Genomic DNA, 17148 nt, shown 5'->3' with positions numbered 1-17148 from the left:
GTATTCAATTCATATTCAAAAGTATGTAACCTGTATTAATTTGCATGCCAGAAGTTATTCATAGTGTAATGTGAAGATTGCACCAGAGTAGCTGACTTTTTTTCCTTGGAGAACCGCTACAAAAAGACATGGTGGACAAAAAGTACACGTGAGTGGAAATTTTGGACATTCTGGGAAGTAATTTACACATTCTAGGAAAAAGTTACATATTCATACATGATAAGTTAATACTGAGAAATAGTTGCATATGTATATACAGGGTGGGGAAGCAAAATTTACAATGAACATTTAGTTGTTTTTTCTCTGCAGGCACTACGTCAATTGTTTTGAAACCAAACATATATTGATGTCATAATCATACCTAACACTATTATCCATACCTTTTCAGAAACTTTTGCCCATATGAGTAATCAGGAAAGCAAACGTCAAAGAGTGTGTGATTTGCTGAATGCACTCGTCACACCAAAGGAGATTTCAAAAATAGTTGGAGTGTCCATAAAGACTGTTTATAATGTAAAGAAGAGAATGACTATGAGCAAAACTATTACAAGAAAGTCTGGAAGATACTATTAAAGAAGAATGGGAGAAGTTGTCACCCGAATATTTGAGGAAGACTTCCGCAAGTTTCAGGAAGCGTGTGAAGGCAGTTATTGAGAAAGAAGGAGGACACATAGAATAAAAACATTTTCTATTATGTAAATTTTCTTGTGGCAAATAAATTCTCATGACTTTCAATAAACTAATTGGTCATACACTGTCTTTCAATCCCTGCCTCAAAATATTGTAAATTTTGCTTCCCCACCCTGTATGCTGTCCAATCTAGATAGAGACCAGTAAAAATTTACCCTATCATGGGCAAAGCTAAAAAGGTGGCCTCTAACGTGACTAGAATAATGTTCTAAATATGGTAAAAAGGGTGTGGTCTATAATTAAACCTAACCTATTTTTTCGCAAATAAAAATGGTCTCCCAGAGCGAAAAAGTCGGTTGTTTCTGCAGATATCAACTCTGTGTTTATTTTGTGTATGAATAAACACTTTATGCGGCTCCAATTCTGCTCGATCTCCGACTTTGACTTGACTCTGTGTGCATTTACTTGACGAAGCTCCACTACATAGATAAGGGAGTACAGACACATAAATTCAACATGCCAGAGTACAGTGTGGAAGAGCATCAAAGGGACCAAAGATGTCTCCCACCTGCGGCTGTAAATTTTACACGACAAACCCAAGCTATTGAGGGCATATTTAGTTTTGCATCAAGGAATCTGATGTCTTGCAAATGAAGAAGTAGTGAAGAAACAAGGAGCAAAATGTAATTTGGTTTGTGTATATTATACCTGGTAAAGTGTCAGAGAGTTGCTGGGTGATGTCGGAGGTGCTGCTGCTACGTGGCAGGGGGCTATCCCCGCCTCCCAGCTCCTCCTCTCCCCCGCATTCTGACAGCTGGCACTCCTCCACATCTGAAAGTCAGGAGAGAAGAGGACTAAGTTAACAGAAATAATATTGCAAGTACTGAAAAACAAGTACACTGTCAAATGTCATCCTACTGACGGTATCGATGAGGGTTTAACAAATTAAACTTAATACTGGAGACACATTAAGACATGCACACATGCAGTGGTGATACACACATTGATGGTATTCCTTCAAACTGAAAACAGGAACAAATCTGCCCAAAGATTTTTAAGTTGTTTAACAAACAGATACAGTTGCTAAACCATAGTCCCCTAAAATATTGTCACTGAGACATAGTAATTGGCAGCACATGACAGATTAGTGACAGATGGATGGAAGTGGCGAGATGGAAGTCACACATACAAACACTTCCAGCTCTCAGAATACATTTTACCTGAGAGTCTGTGAGAGCAAGCAGAATTACCAGAAGAGATACCAGGCAAGAAAGAGCTCACAGTGTGGAGCAGCATAGGAACGCTTTTAGTAGTGGGCAAAGCTTCATATAGATGAACACAGTTGCTGATGGACTGGCTTCGCTTAGCTTCCATCAGGAAAAGAGAAAGAACAGGAAAAAGACATGAAACAGTGAAAACAGATAAAAGGCAAAGGAAGAAGAAGCATTCAATTTAGGTTATGTAAAAAATGCTACAAACAAACCTCCTTTAACTAGAAGGAAACCCAGAGAGTGCATTCATCTGCTACGACTTGGCAGTTCTCTAATGCCTCTTACTTTGTTTGGTGTTTGGTTTGCCTGTCAGACTGATTATGCACATACTACTGGACCTCTTTTCATACCCTCTAGTGTGCATTGAGTGCTTACTGCTTAGCTTAGCAGAGATGGGTGAACACTTACTAATTTCACCTCATGGCCTATATCACAATGTTAGAAAACGTAGTACTACAGCCTTTGCCCTTTTTATTGATCTCCTTCCAAATTAAACTGTCCTTGGTCAATACCCTACTGAATCATGGAGTCTCCTGAAAATCAGTGCAGTAGATTTGTTTAACCCTCCTGTCAGATGGTCAGACAAACAAACAGACAAGAGATCACATCCTTAACAAAAGTAATGAATACATTCTCAATTCAAAGAGTAGAGGAAATAAAGAACTGCAATGCAAGACATAAATTCAGACTTTGAAATCTGATCATGAGAGGCATAAATAGCAGAAAAGTTACAGCTGTGGTTTTATAAGTGCACTTTATAAGTGCAACATCAACATATGTATGAAATCATAACTCTTATGCTGTATATCCTTTGGTGTAAATTGTGGTTCAAGAGCACAAGGATATTGTGCAGTACTTAGTTAACTTCTATTAGAAAAAAATTGTTAAATGCTTGTTAATTTGATGATTATTTACTTTGAACTGACGAAGTGGTTAATAAAACTAATAAATTAATATAATATTTACATTTGTCTCCATGGCAAGAGCAGATTTAATGGCATGTGTACTGGCACCACAAAGCTCTAAAATTACAGCCCAGTGCATGCAGTTGCACTGAGGTAGCCAAAGCACAAAGATTAATGAATGCAATGAAGAACTGGATTTCACAATAGTGAGTTAAAGAGTTAGCAGGATGAGCTGAGCTTGGCTCAAGCTGACTGTCAGACTGAGTCAGTCACATTATGGTAAGAGGAAGTGGGCCAGAGTACCTGCCTAGCTTGTTTCAAATCAGCTGTGTAGGAAAATGTGTGGTTCACACTGAACTATGCATTATTTTCCTATTTTCACTATATATGTACCTACTATCTTGACAGAGGTGGCTATATGGGGGAACAAACTGTAACATGAACAACTGTCTCCTCACTAAATGAATTAAAGTAACTCTACCTTATTTGGTGTTTTTTTTTTGTTGTTTCCTCTTTGTACTGAACATGTACTGAACTGCAATTTCCAAACTGTGACTTTAGTGTACCGTTATAACCTTAACTTAAAGGTAAGGCCAAGATACACCTGTTTACCATCCAGGCAAAAGCAGAATAAGAGCTGGTCTGACTGGGCCTATGTGGTGGCAAAAACTTAATGAGTACCATAATGAAATATCCTGCTTTTTTATCCATTACCAAGACAAGATCTCAGAACAATATTAGTTGGTATTTGCATGTGTAAGTACAGCCAAGTTTTGACAGTTGTCAATGCTGAGGCATTGCCATTGTGTCTGGACAGCACTTCAGGCTTAATCTCAAAGACAGCAATGAAAGAGGACTATTCTATTCTCTGCTTTCAGCACACTTTAATTAAGCCTTTCAGTGAGAGAGATACATCGTCTCTGCTACAGCCTGCTACTGTTACTCATTTATGCATATTAATGAGCATTAATTACACTCTTAATGAAACTATCAAAAACTGCCGTGCAATTGATGTGTGGGCCTTCTCTTGAGGAGCAGGGAGGAGGACTGTCAAGCCTTTGAAGATCAATGTGGGAGAAATCCAATTAGGCTAAAGAAAGGGAAGGGAATTTGAGGCGGTACTGTTCAGTGTCCATCTTTTTTTGCATGCAAGTAAATAGTTTGCATAATCATGCACACAAGACACTAAATAGATGTATCAGCTCACATGTCCTTCAGGCACAAATACACCTCCTCCTAGCTCAACAAGCTTGTCACTTCGAAATGTTAGTAATAATTGGGGAGGCGGAAGGCCAGAAAAGGAGACTGTCTCAGTCTCTTATCCCCCACATTAAGATTCTGTCGCGACAAAATTAGGACACACAAGACAAGCAGCCAATAGGGCGACTTACTACTCTACTGCCTCCCAGCTTTAACTTATAATTAGCCTGCCACATCCCATCAGATAAGAGCTGTTTGCTGTGTCTGAATTGAGCTAATGACAATGAGTGTCCAAAGCTGGCCTTTGACATGTTGTCAGAGAATTATGTTGTATGCTGCCAATTGAGCTGACAGGGAAACATGTTGACGTTGGTCTGTGACATGTGAGGAGAACAATGTGGGCCATCTGCTGGCCTCTTTGTCTTCAGTGTTAGGCCTTTCAACAGCACCTGGGCCAGTGTATACATAAACCTGTCTAAAGTCTTTCACATGCAGTCAATATGTCTCATAAAGCTTGTGTGGTCTGGTGTGTGACTGAGGAAGCTGATAAGTACTGTTTTCTTGGCTCACACAAAGGCAGATTATTCCAGTATGGAATAAATAATGGAACATACATACAAGAGGATTATACCAGCTTTTCTTCAGCACTGTATTTTACCAGCTTTAATGGTACAATAATATATGACCAGGCCAAAACAACTGTATTGCTACATTGTATGTGTATGTGCTTACCAGAAGCTTTCTGCCGGACGTTGTTACGGGCTGTCTCCACACCAGGAGCTCCTGATGTTGTGGCGGACCGAATCCTCATGGGCTCTTGAACTCCAGGCCCACTCTGTTCCCCTTGGTTCCTCCAACTCAGTGAGAAGGAGCGAGCCACTGCTGCAGCTTTCTGTGAGTCTTGGATTACCCCTGACATTTAAGAAACAAAAAAAAAAAAAAAAAAAACAGTCACTGACTCCACTTTGCCTTTAGATGTAACACCACATAACTGTCATTATTTCCACAGTTAACATGTAAGATTACCTCTGTTTCTGGTGGTAGGACACATTTAGAGAGTGGTGATGGGCAGTTTATATAGCTTTCTGGTCAAGAACACTACAAATTTTTTAATTTAATGAGGACTGATGCCAAATGCTAAACAGGGAAAGATTATTCAAAACAAGTTCACATTTCTGGAGAAAATGATTTCATAACCTGACTCAGAAAATTTGTGGTATAGTACACCTACGCTTTTTTCTGATATGGGCCTCCATTTTTAGCTATTCAGAAAAGATTACCATAAAAGACAGGAAAAACAGAAAATCACTTTAATAGCTTTACTTGCAAGTTGTGCAAGTGGAGGCTACCCATTGTAGAAGTATAAACTTCAACATCTTCACAACCTTTTTTTTGTTGTTGAGGCCCTTTTTTGCAGAGATACGTAGATTAAACATTCTGGTCTCCTTTGGAATTTTCATGCAACAACAATTGTTTGACTATCGTGGAAAAAATAATTAAGTTAACTTTAAACCACTTTTCTCACCCACATTTCAGCAACCCCAATCCCACATCCACCCACTTCTCCCACTCACCACGTCCTCTCTGCTTCTTCTCCTTCTGTTCGCTGAGTTTGTCCAGAGGCAGGTTGGCCATGTCCAGGCCATAAACAGAGCGTGCCAGCACAGCTGTCAGAGAGTCCATGATGCTGGCCCATTCTGTCACCAGCTCTTCCCAGCAGGTAAGAGAGGACAGCACTGCCAGCAGCTCGTCCCATAGCTCCCGGGAGATAAATACGCACAGGTTGGCTCGCACCCATGCCACAATGATGGTCTGAATGCAAGATGAGACAATGAGAGATGAATTAGTACTGACAGAAGGTGTCCAATACGATGTGACAGTCAGACTCTCACACAACACAACATTTAATATAGTGTCTTCTTGCAGTTCCATCAACCAACACTCCATCAAAGACGTACCCAAATAGTAAATGATAGCACATTGAGTTTTCTAGGAAAAGGAATTTGGTGCTTTTACACAAATGTCATTTTATAGCCGCAGGTTCCTTTCTATCTTCCAAAGTGCACAGTAAGTGAAATTAAATACCAAGGACTAGGTATAACAATACACAAAACCCCCCATGAACATTACACAAAATAGAAAACCATATACATATGACGAGGACATACTCTAAAGAGTATAGAGGCTAAACTTTCAGCAAAGCTGTCTTTTCTTTGGTTATCCTGTGGCCTTTTCATCACAGCTTCTGTGATCCTCAGCAGTACCTGCAACATCTGCTCCCTGTAAACACAGATAATACAACAAACCAGGCTCTTAAAAACATACTGAGTACACACATTATCATCAAAAATAAAATATCTGCACAGCTTACTAACCATGTCTGTGTGTTCATTGTGTGTTCCATAATCATGTGTCGGTAGATGCTGAGAACTCCCTTGCACACCTCAACCTGATTATCCAAAAGTTTAGGTACATCCTGGCATGGTTCCAACAGGAACACATTTGACGAGTTGGTCAGGAATACCTATATTTATACAGCATGTGATAAGAGCAATGAACCATAAAAAGATAAAGATGCATAGACGTAAAAATAATAGTACAGAGGACAGAGTCATCCTGGTAGTAACACACCTGTAGCATGGGCTGGATGCCAGCCTTGATGTCCCTGTTCTGCTCCTCGGTGAGAAAACCCCGATTGATGGCACTGCTAAACGAGTAGGTCCTGCCCCAACTGGATGACCGTCTGTGTCCGTGACTCTCCAATACCTGTTAGGAGTGAGGACAGTCACTAAGTCAGATAATGTAAGGTAATCTCAACATAGTAATTTTGTTAATGAAGCCACCTTTACCACTAATCATTAATAATGAAATTATCCTGTTATATCATATAACCCAGTGTTTTTCAACCTTAGGGTCGGGACCCCACGTGGGGTCACCTGGAATTCAAATTGGGTCGCCTGGAATTTCTAGTAATTGGTAAAAAAAAAAAATACTAATAAAAAATATAGGGTGAGTTGACAGAGACAATCCCAATCCATAAAAAGACAAACTGTGAAGCTGAAACTGAAGCACTGTGGTACTGTTAATCTTTCAAATGTTCATTGTGATCAGTTTCAGATGCTGCAGCTCTTTCACAATTCATAGGTTGAGTTATTGTTTGTTCAGTGTTAATTTGCAGCCTTGTAAATACAAGCTGGACTGACTGTACAGATCCTGACCAAGGAAAATAAAATTCTCACTTTGTGCAGTAATCTACACCTGGCATATCTGCCTCCATCCATAATAATACACATTATATATACTCAATGTCCTCTAAAATTAACATTTATTTGCAACATAGTATAGTAAACTATTACATAATCAAAAGCAAATTAATTTTAGCCAAAAAATTTCTCCATCTCGAATGTCTGAGGTCACCAGATATTTGTGATGTTAAAATGGGGTCACGAGCCAAAAAAGGTTGGGATCCACTGATATAACCTATTATTACAGTAGTTCCTAGTTTACATTCTTGTGATATGTGGAGTGTAAAAGTTACTTTTAGAGTCAGGTATCAATCAGAGCGCATTTACCTGTGCATGCATGCTATTCGTCTCTGTGCTGACTGTCTGCACACAGCTTTCATCCACTTCATCTTCCTGCGTACGTTTGTCAGGTTCTGTCATGAAGCAGGGCTTTTCCTGCAGAATCCACTTCCTATACACTTTGATCACCTTCCTGGTTGCTGATGCCTCACATGATGGTAACAGGAAGGCCTGAGGAGGGAGAATATAGGGCAGACAAGACAGCTCTTTGAGTTATGCTTACAACCAGCCAGCAGAGGGCAGCAGAGACCATCTTAATGCCATACAAGTCAGCAACTTGGATTTTGTTGATAAACAAATTAAGAAACTATACAATATCTATGATGCACTCATTTTTGCAACATGAACTCTGATATGTTGCTAAGTGAGTGTTGTAACAATTCCCTTATAAAAGCATCAGCTTCATTGCCGTACCTGGTGAAAGACTTCATTCACAAAATTCACATTGTCTCTGGTGGATAGCAGAATGCCATGCACCATGTCATAGACATGACGGTGCTCCTCCTCAATGCTACACAAACTGGAATCACTGGGTCGTCGATCTGACAATGTGCTGCTGTTGGAGTGGCTCTTGTCAGGCTCCCCCTGTGGCCCATTAGTATCCCCATCTGATGTCTTATCCTTATCCTTCTCCTTCTCCTGGCTGCTACTGCCTGCAGTGACAGTCTGGGCACCACACAGACAAAGTGTACGTGAGAAATATTTATAAGGTTCGAGTTCAGGAGTTGAATGACCTCTCTTTAATCACATTCTTTAGATATAACAAGTTACCAGGGAATAAATTTATTCTTGCCTCATTCTTTATACACAATAATAATTTCTAACTTTCGCATATGTTTTATTAAAAACCTACAGTACTGAATATACTTTAAAATTAGATTTAATACTAATAAATAAGCACTACATCAGAAATTTTGAATCCCAAATATCAATTCCACGGTTGGACATTATCAAGGTAACATCCCTCTTCAAGGCAGCCGTAATAGTTAGGGGTTAGTAGACTGAGCAGATACAGAATGGGCAGAGTTTAAGAGTGTAATGGATTACAATCTCACATTCACTTTTAAATACATTTTCCTGTCTGCACATGGTCATATGCCTTTACACAGACCTTTCCTTCACTCTGCCCACCCCCTCCACTATGAAACAATGCCAACAGATGGGTCCTATGAGGCTCACCTGGATGAGTTTGGGAATGACCTCTGTGCCGTTCTTGGCGTTCTGCGCTGCAGCAGTACTGCTGACATACTTCTTCTCCAGGAAGAAGGTGACAAGCCAAGTGATGAAGGCCACACGGGGTGCCAGGTACTGGTCCCTGGTGCAGAAGGTGCTCTCATTGTTCCGCGTCACTGGCACATACAAGGGTTTTGGTCTGTGGTGGGGGAGATCTGAACAGACAAAACAGAGAAAGGGACAAAGTAAGAGGAAAAAAAGAAGCAGCAAGAGAGACAGAAATTTTTAGGAGCAAGCACATATAATATTAACAATAACTGCTAAGCTGGAAATGACATTTTATTTATATATAAGTAGCGGGGAAAAAATTATCCAATTAATTAATTAATCATATTTTAATGGCTATCAATATTTGACACCAGAAGCAACATTTTCCAATTCAAATAGATTTGGGTACATAATTAAATCAATGAATAGACTCATATATATGTTTAAACATCCAAATCCTTATTACTTTATATAATCTAGTAAACATGTCTGTTTAGTAAATAAACATTACTTTCAAGTACATTTCAGAAAAATAGTAAAGTGATAAATCAATATCATTGGCCAAAAACAAACAGACCAAGAGTTAAAGTGCCATAAAATATTAAGTGCCATACCATCTAAAATGACAAAAAAAAGAACAAATAACAAAAACTGTCCCTTAATTGACCTCAGTCCCTCTTTCCCTTTAACTTGTTTTTCAGTGTCATAAAGCTGCTGGATTTTGTATAAAATTGTCTTTCTGCATAGCAGTTCATGAGTGGGGTCAGATGACGCTATCTTAGCATCTTTTTTAACCCTTGATCTTCTAAAGGGGTCTACGGTCCACTGTAATCCATTTCACCAGTGAGTTTGTTCATTTATCAGATGTGGACTCGTGGAGCTCTCAAATCCATTATCTGGTGGAGTGTGGTTTGGTGACTCTGCTTGGTGGTAATAGGAGCACAAGTGTTACTGTGAGCTCCGGTGTTTGTACTAGCTGCAATGTGTTTGGCATTTAGGTGGTACCAGAGGCTTGAATAACTGTGGTGGCATCCAAACTCTTTGTGGCATAGTTTGAACACAACAGTGCTCTTATCTAGGCTTACATCCATCCATTTTTTATATGTAAATCTCCTGTCCACTGGGCCAAGCAACACGATCTCATCCTTGTCATTATTGTCCTAACATTGCTGCTTCTGCTTGTTCAGTGCATCGGTATGATCAGAATGCTAGAAACCCGTGTTCTGAGAAACATTCCGTGTTGTCTGGAGTGTAAAAATAAAATGTGATTAAATGCATTATTTTTTTTAATCGCATTATTTTTCCTGTGACTAATTTCTCAAAATTAACACGTTAAAGTCCCAGCCCTAATATATATATGAAGTACCCACTAAAACATATTGCCATACCTGGACTCTACTTTGGTTTCAATGCAATCATAAATGCTGTAGTACTTTGTCCAACTGCTGATTCCCTGTGCCACAGTTTATTTACTTATTTTACGTATCAGCTCCTTTGTTGATTTTCTACAGACTTGTCATTTTTTCTGCTTGAACTAAAGTGCTAGTGTGCCCAAGGCCTTCAAGTGTACAAGTCTGAAGGGTGAAGTATAAAGAATGTGATTGTGCTAGTTTTCTGAATAGAGTTTTTCCCTTCAGGAATGCAACACATTTTACTGAACTGAGATTTTGTAGCCAGAGCAGTAGCTCTTGAGTTCAAGTACAGTATATGTACCATTACAGTAATAGAACACTCACAGTAAAAAAAAAGGTTTCAACAAACACGCCGTATAGCAGCTTACCTAATAAAGGCTTGTAGAGATTTGTGAGCTTGGTGAAAGAGGGGAATAGATGTGGAAGGTAGTACTTCTTGAACAGGCTGAAAAGAAACCTGAAGCCTGTGTCCTGGTTCTCTTTATTCTTCCATTCTAAACTGGATGCCTGGCAGACAGACAATACAAACCAGACAAGGTCAGGCTACAGAGAGAGTACATGGTTCCAGCATCACTCAGTGACAGTATATTGTTTGCAACACAACAGTTAGAAGGTTCCTCTAATAACAGAGAGAAAACATATTAGACTAGGTGCAAGATTAACAGGCTCAACTTTACTTGTTTAACACCTTGATTTTCATTTTACTGTTGTAAAACACAATGAATCTGCCTTATAACCTTAGTATGTTGCACTTATGGTTTATGTCATTTTCCAGTTAAAAACAACAAAAACCCATAACATTAAACTATAAATAGGTGAGTAAATGACATGATGAAGGTGCAATTATCTCACAATTCCACATTCATTCCTAGACAACAAAATACGAAAAAAATACCTGAATGACCATGAACTTGAGCAGGGTTTCAAGAATGTAACAGGTCTGGTCATCTGCAACCTTTTCTCCTGCCACCGCCGGCACTAGTGGGGTAATCTCCTCAGGGACAACCTTGGCTGTTCAAACAAAGACAAACTTAAGGTTAATGTCTCATGTGTAAGTATTAGACTGAAAAGAAGGCTTCAGCATCTAATCTCTTTTAATTATGGACGCCTCAGAGGCCACTCTCATCACATTAAGCTGTGTGATGCTTTCAGAATCAATGTCACAGTATATGTATCTCACCATCAGGGGGGTTGGAGAAGGGGTTGTAAATGATGGTGTCAAGAGTGCAGGGCCCTCTAGAGGAGGGCACAGCAGGGAATCCTGGCACCAGGCAGGCAAAGATAAGAAACTGCTCTTCAGCACAGTTGTCTCTCAGTGCTTGCAGCCACAGCAGGAAGAGACGAATCCCCTCACAGCGGATCTAAACAGAATGCAATCGGAAAATATGAATATATACAAAAAGTAGCTAATTTTGTACTGTGACCAACAGTAAAGCCAGACTTCTCTTGTGGCAAAGAAACAGCAACAGTAAACAGCATTTACCTTGAATGAATTTCCAGTGTGTAGAAGCTTTTTCAGAATAGAACCTGAATAGAAGAACAACTGTCAAACACTTGCAACTCAGATATTCAAAGTGATCCTCTACAGCTGATGCTCTGGCACACAAGGCTGACAGTGAATGACATCCCTGTTATCTCTACTGAGGAAAATTGGCCTTGATGGGCGGTCTTGACGAACAGATTGGGAGGGTGGCAAGGCCTTGCATTTTCCTGATGAAAATTAACATCAGTTGGCAGCGACATGCATTCATGGAGGCAATCTGGTTCCACTATAATCAAATGAGACACGGCTCTGATTGCTAAATACCAGCAGAAAAGGTCTGTGTGTGATTTAGGACATCTTGACAGCATGCAGACAGCACTGTTTATATAAGGACATTGTGGCTTCCTTGTAGTCATTTTAGAATTCAAGTTCCATTGTGTAACATTATGAGAGAAGCAATTAAAAGCATTTGATTGGTGACATAGAATACAATATTCATATACCACCATACAACCATGTCTCTATCGTATCTCTAAACAACCTTACTTTTCTTCCTTTTTCTATTCAACAGCAAACATCAATGCTAAACGTCAGGATTAATATCCATGACCTACTATATTTGATTATAGACTACAGATAATGTTCTCTTAATTGAAAAACCCATAACAAACAAAACAAACACTGGAGGGCGTTTAGAGTTTCTTGTGGCCATGTAGGGGAGAAGGGGGTGTTTTTTGTAAAACAATAAAAAAAAACCTGTTTCATTGCTACATATTACAAATAGACTTGCACCAATTATAATTTATTGGGCTAATCCCAATTTCTGATTTGCAGGGTGCTTGGGCAGCCAATACCGATTTTGGTTGATTCCAATCTCATTTTTTTCCAAACGCAACAAGCAAGACATTGCAATGTAACTTTCCCATTAGACCATTTATTCTAAAAATAGAGAAGTGTACAAAAAGAAAGCCAGGTTTTCTGTTTGAAAACAGGTGCACTGATTGAATAACACTGGTTTTTAGTGAGTCCTGTAACGTACCAGCAGCTGAAAATTATCATATTTGAAGGAAAATTATCATACACACCCAATTTCTATTCTGACGTGGCTCAGACCATCTGCTTTAGCAACACATTATCATAGACTGTACATATTACACGCTGCAACCCAGTTTTACTTTTCAATAATTTAACAGAACCTTGGAAAAAAGCAAGCATCTCTACATATGTGGAGCACAGGATGAACCCCTGCACTGAATGGACCAGAACACCATTTACACATTTACAACTTCTACATGCTTTGGGCTGAATCAAGGTCCTGCCTCATGGGTAGAGAGGCATTTGAGAGGATGAATAAAAACAAGTGTAACACTATGGAAAGTATCCAGACCTTATTTGTGTTTGGTAATTAATTAATTTAGAGTGCGCAATGCCCCTTTAAACAAATGTCCCGTCCCCTCAAATGAAAGTTCCCGGAGGTAGGGAAAAGGACAATGAGGTACACAACAGTGGGAGACTTAAAGACTAATTTAGAAGAAGTGGTAAAGCATCTAAAGTTTCACTTTCACTTTGTACTGTCATATGGTGTGTGCGTACTCAGTGTGAGGTACGTACAGCATGGAAACCCCCCCCCCACACACACACACACACACACACACACACACACACACACACACACCCCTGTATATGTGCCCCCTTCACATTCCTGACTGCCACCTCATATATGTATTTATTTACAAATTTATTACAAAATTATTAGAAACAGTTATCAAAATCAACAATTGATCAACAAAATAGATTTTGTAATAGGACACCCCAGAAGCAGTCCTCAGCTTATAAATGAAAGCCATTAAACATGTAACAAGAGACACATTTTACAGTATAATCTTTAAGACATCAAATGTTCTAAATAACTACACAAATATATCTTAAAATATTTACCTATCTACCTAACGATGATTCAGTTCCCTTTGCTAAGTCCTATTTTAATAAGCTTATTCCAATATTGTCAGATATTTTAATAGTAAGACATACAGTGCACTTTTGATAATACCTACATCAGTCGTCTCCAAATCTATTTACCCCATGAGCTATCTTTACATAACAAAAGTGGCCAAGAGCTACTTTGTATTTTTGTTTTGGCTTAAAACCAAATCATGATTCACATCCACTGATGATAGTGTTATGGCTCATGATTCACATCTGCTAAATATAAATCATGAGCAGTATAGGGTTAAACTAAGCATAAAGCAGCAACAATTTTTGCTTAAAACGCTTTTTAAATATATTAAGAGAAGGTGATTTATATGACTATCTGGAACTGGCTCTGGGTCTGGCTATGCGGCATGGCAGGAATTTGACATGCGCTCAAAATCTGTCAATTTCAGACTGACCGCAGGTTGCAGGTCATTGCTGATCACGTGAAAACCGGCCAATTTCCGAGCACGGCCAAATAATCGGTGCAAGTCTAATTACAAACTAAATCTGTGATAGCACTGCTACTAAGGGCCATTATTGCGGTTGTATTAGAGGACTGTTTGGTCTTGATTTGGAAGATTCTCTGCTAGGTGATCTGACCCCAGACATGCTTAAGTGGCCACTGTGATAACAGCTTGCAGAGTTCTCCAACTTACACATTCATTAATTATGTGAATGTGTGAGTGGAATAATTTCATAGGTCAGGTGGGGTTCAGGAAAGAGAGAACCAGAGGTAAGCAAGCAATTGATAACATAAATAGATAATGGTCTTTAAATGGTTTGTGTCTGTGACCTTGCAATCCTGAGATAAAAGGAAGGAAACAGTAAAAGTCAGTAATGCCATTCCTGACCTACCATATCCAACAAATGGATTTCTACCACAAGAAATACTTTCAGAAATGCTTCTGATGTACACTTAGTCAATAGCTAATGAAAACAGAGTAAAAGAAAAGGCTATTTTAGGAATTCTGTTTTAGAAAATCTTGTATGGAAAAGAATGATGTGGTGACCAAACCACACAGCATCTTGACCAGTGAGGTGAACTCATAAACAGCAAAGGAAATTCTATGCGAGTTCAGGAAAGGCCAAGAGGAAGCTTTAAACCTGCAATGATTTGTTGAACAAAACTGACAAAGCAGTGAATTTGTCTGGAGCATCCAAGCTGAGATGACTCTTGATATTTGGAATTACTAGCCTAAGGGGAAGGCAAATCTATAACAGTGATCTAGACCTATACCGCTTAGCTGCCAAGGGCTGACAAACAACAGTTATAATTGGGGTTATCACTTCTTGCAAGGGTTTACCTTTTTGTGTGGGACCAAAATCCTGCCAGCATAATTCAATTACTTATTTGCATTTCAAATGAAGAGCTCATTTGCATTTCCCATTTACATCCCCTTCTTAGACTAATTATTTTTCTTCATTATGGACGGCTTAAGCTTGGTTGTGGTGACATTTTTTTGTCCTCAAGTGCATTTTAGAGGTTACAGAAGCAGAAGAATCTGTGCGACATGAACAGAGAGACATGATGTGAAGCGATACATACCTATGCTGTGAAACTGCCATCGGTTGTAGATTTTCTCTGGCAGAAGTTGCAGGATTTTCTGGAGAAACAATAAAACAAAGTTATTAGTATGCTAACTGAGAAAGCTAGCATTGCCAAAACTGGGATCCCCTCCAAAATTTGCATTTGGTGAATATCAGCAGTAACCGAACTATTATGTTGCTCACCTAGCTGACATTGCGTCCATAAGGTTTGAGGTAATGTCTCTCTCTTTGATGACAGTTATCTCTGCAATGCCATTCATTAAGAAGGTCACTAATTACAGGCCAGCTTCATTATTGATCAGACAAGTAAAAATGAAACAATGATTGACTTCATTCAGATAAGTGGCACTGTTTGACCAAAGCAGGTGACACTCAAGGAATGCTGTGTCTATACCCTTTCCCTCCACTTGGCCTTGCATGTCTGCAGATCCCTGTGGCACAGAGCAGTGCTGTGAAATGTCATCACCTCCCCAACAACCGCTTTATAACTCAATTAGAGTGCCCTAACCTTTCAGCAGCCTATCATTATTCTTGAATGCAGCGACAGGTTAACTGGGTCCCTCTGGAGAGATGAAAAAGGCTGCTTGATAGCACATGTGTTTGTGTGTGCACAGTCCAATTAGTTAATAGTCAGTGCACTGTGAGCTACTGATTCCTCAATGGCTCACTACTTATCAAATCTTAATCATTGACCCAATAAGACTTCATGATTGCAATGTAGAGGTCAAGTCTGTCCTTTACTGCTTTTATGTATGCGGCTCTGACAGTGAGCCACACAAGCAACTCAGACCTGCATGTTAAAGAGCTCCTCCGAGTTGGAGAGCAAGAAACACGGAGACAAATTATGGGTTGACTGATTATTAGCCTGGCTGATAAATGGATTTGATATTCAACATTTTTAAAATTAACGGAATATTTTTTCCGAGATTGCTAATGAAAAAGAATTCATTTAAAAATGAGCTCCGTTGGCTCTGAAACAGTTGCCTCTCTGTGCAGTCACCACGCCATCTTCTAGTGCTGCATTGCTCTGTGAACGATTCATTCAAAAATCTGAACTAAAACACATTCTGAAACATTCTATTCATTTCTTGGTTCTACAGAGCTTTTGTTCAGTTACAACAAACACAATCACCAACTGAGTGAGTGATTCAAGTCATTCATTTACAAGGACACAGTCAGGAGCAAATCTTGAACAAATAAGGAACTATTTGTAGCAATTGTGGACACTGAAAATATTGATAGCATGTCAAAACCTTAAAAATTGAAGGCTGCTATGTCAGAGATGGGCACAGAGAAATGCATTAGCACACTAGAGCAACTCTAGTGAGCAAGCAAAGAAGCATTCTGGAGGTAAAAGATACCATCAAAGGCCAATTGTGGTCTGGATCCAGACTCAGATGCCATCCTATCCAGATTCGGATCCTCAGCCAACAAATTATTTACAATTAAATTCTGTTAAAATATTTCCATTTCAACTAGTACAGCTTTTCTTGCCTGCTACTGCTCAGCCCATCCATCCTGTGCTGAAATCTATTGTCTCGAGTCGGTGAGGGAGATACCCATACACAGGGGAGAAATGAGGCAAGAGATAGCAGACGGCAAAGTAAGTGACTCCGAAAAGTAATTTCACACGGCATGCTACAAAAAGAGAAGCGCTCCAGGCTCACCAATGAGCACCTACACGTGTGTGTGAGAATGGCCATTCCAATCACCATTCCAGCCAAAAATTTGAAATCCTGGCAGGACAAGCTAGAGCGCTGTTGTGAACAGAATGAGGAGTGGGATGAGAAGGAGGAAAAAGATAAAGCGTTACAATTATTCAATAATGTATTGTATGTTTAGTATAAAATTAGTCGAGACTGTTGAGGTGTGAAAAAAAGCTCAAGCCTGGTTCTTTATTCTATTTTCTAGAATCGAGCC

General features: G+C 39.4%; 1 protein-coding gene across 4 annotated transcripts in view; it reads right to left on the bottom strand.

Annotated features, from left to right (window-relative positions):
- Nucleotides 1-17148, bottom strand: part of ralgapa2 (Ral GTPase activating protein catalytic subunit alpha 2) — a 101142-nt gene that overhangs the window by 58364 nt on the left and 25630 nt on the right. For 3 of the 4 annotated variants that reach the window (XM_030126099.1, XM_030126100.1, XM_030126103.1), the window contains exons 4-18: nucleotides 15227-15284; nucleotides 11707-11750; nucleotides 11404-11584; nucleotides 11119-11234; nucleotides 10592-10730; nucleotides 8770-8978; nucleotides 8005-8256; nucleotides 7579-7761; nucleotides 6638-6772; nucleotides 6382-6530; nucleotides 6175-6286; nucleotides 5581-5818; nucleotides 4739-4918; nucleotides 1851-1997; nucleotides 1339-1461 (exon numbers count right to left, since the gene is read on the bottom strand). In XM_030126099.1, coding sequence (XP_029981959.1) covers nucleotides 1339-1461; nucleotides 1851-1997; nucleotides 4739-4918; nucleotides 5581-5818; nucleotides 6175-6286; nucleotides 6382-6530; nucleotides 6638-6772; nucleotides 7579-7761; nucleotides 8005-8256; nucleotides 8770-8978; nucleotides 10592-10730; nucleotides 11119-11234; nucleotides 11404-11584; nucleotides 11707-11750; nucleotides 15227-15284 — 2266 coding nt within the window. The remainder of the gene's footprint in view (nucleotides 1-1338; nucleotides 1462-1850; nucleotides 1998-4738; nucleotides 4919-5580; nucleotides 5819-6174; nucleotides 6287-6381; nucleotides 6531-6637; nucleotides 6773-7578; nucleotides 7762-8004; nucleotides 8257-8769; nucleotides 8979-10591; nucleotides 10731-11118; nucleotides 11235-11403; nucleotides 11585-11706; nucleotides 11751-15226; nucleotides 15285-17148) is intronic. The other variant, XM_030126102.1, reaches the window with a different exon arrangement.

This window comes from Sphaeramia orbicularis, chromosome 22 (assembly GCF_902148855.1).
Source record: "Sphaeramia orbicularis chromosome 22, fSphaOr1.1, whole genome shotgun sequence".
Classification (NCBI taxonomy): Eukaryota; Metazoa; Chordata; class Actinopteri; order Kurtiformes; family Apogonidae; genus Sphaeramia; species Sphaeramia orbicularis.
This window is presented reverse-complemented; position numbering and strand designations above follow the sequence as displayed.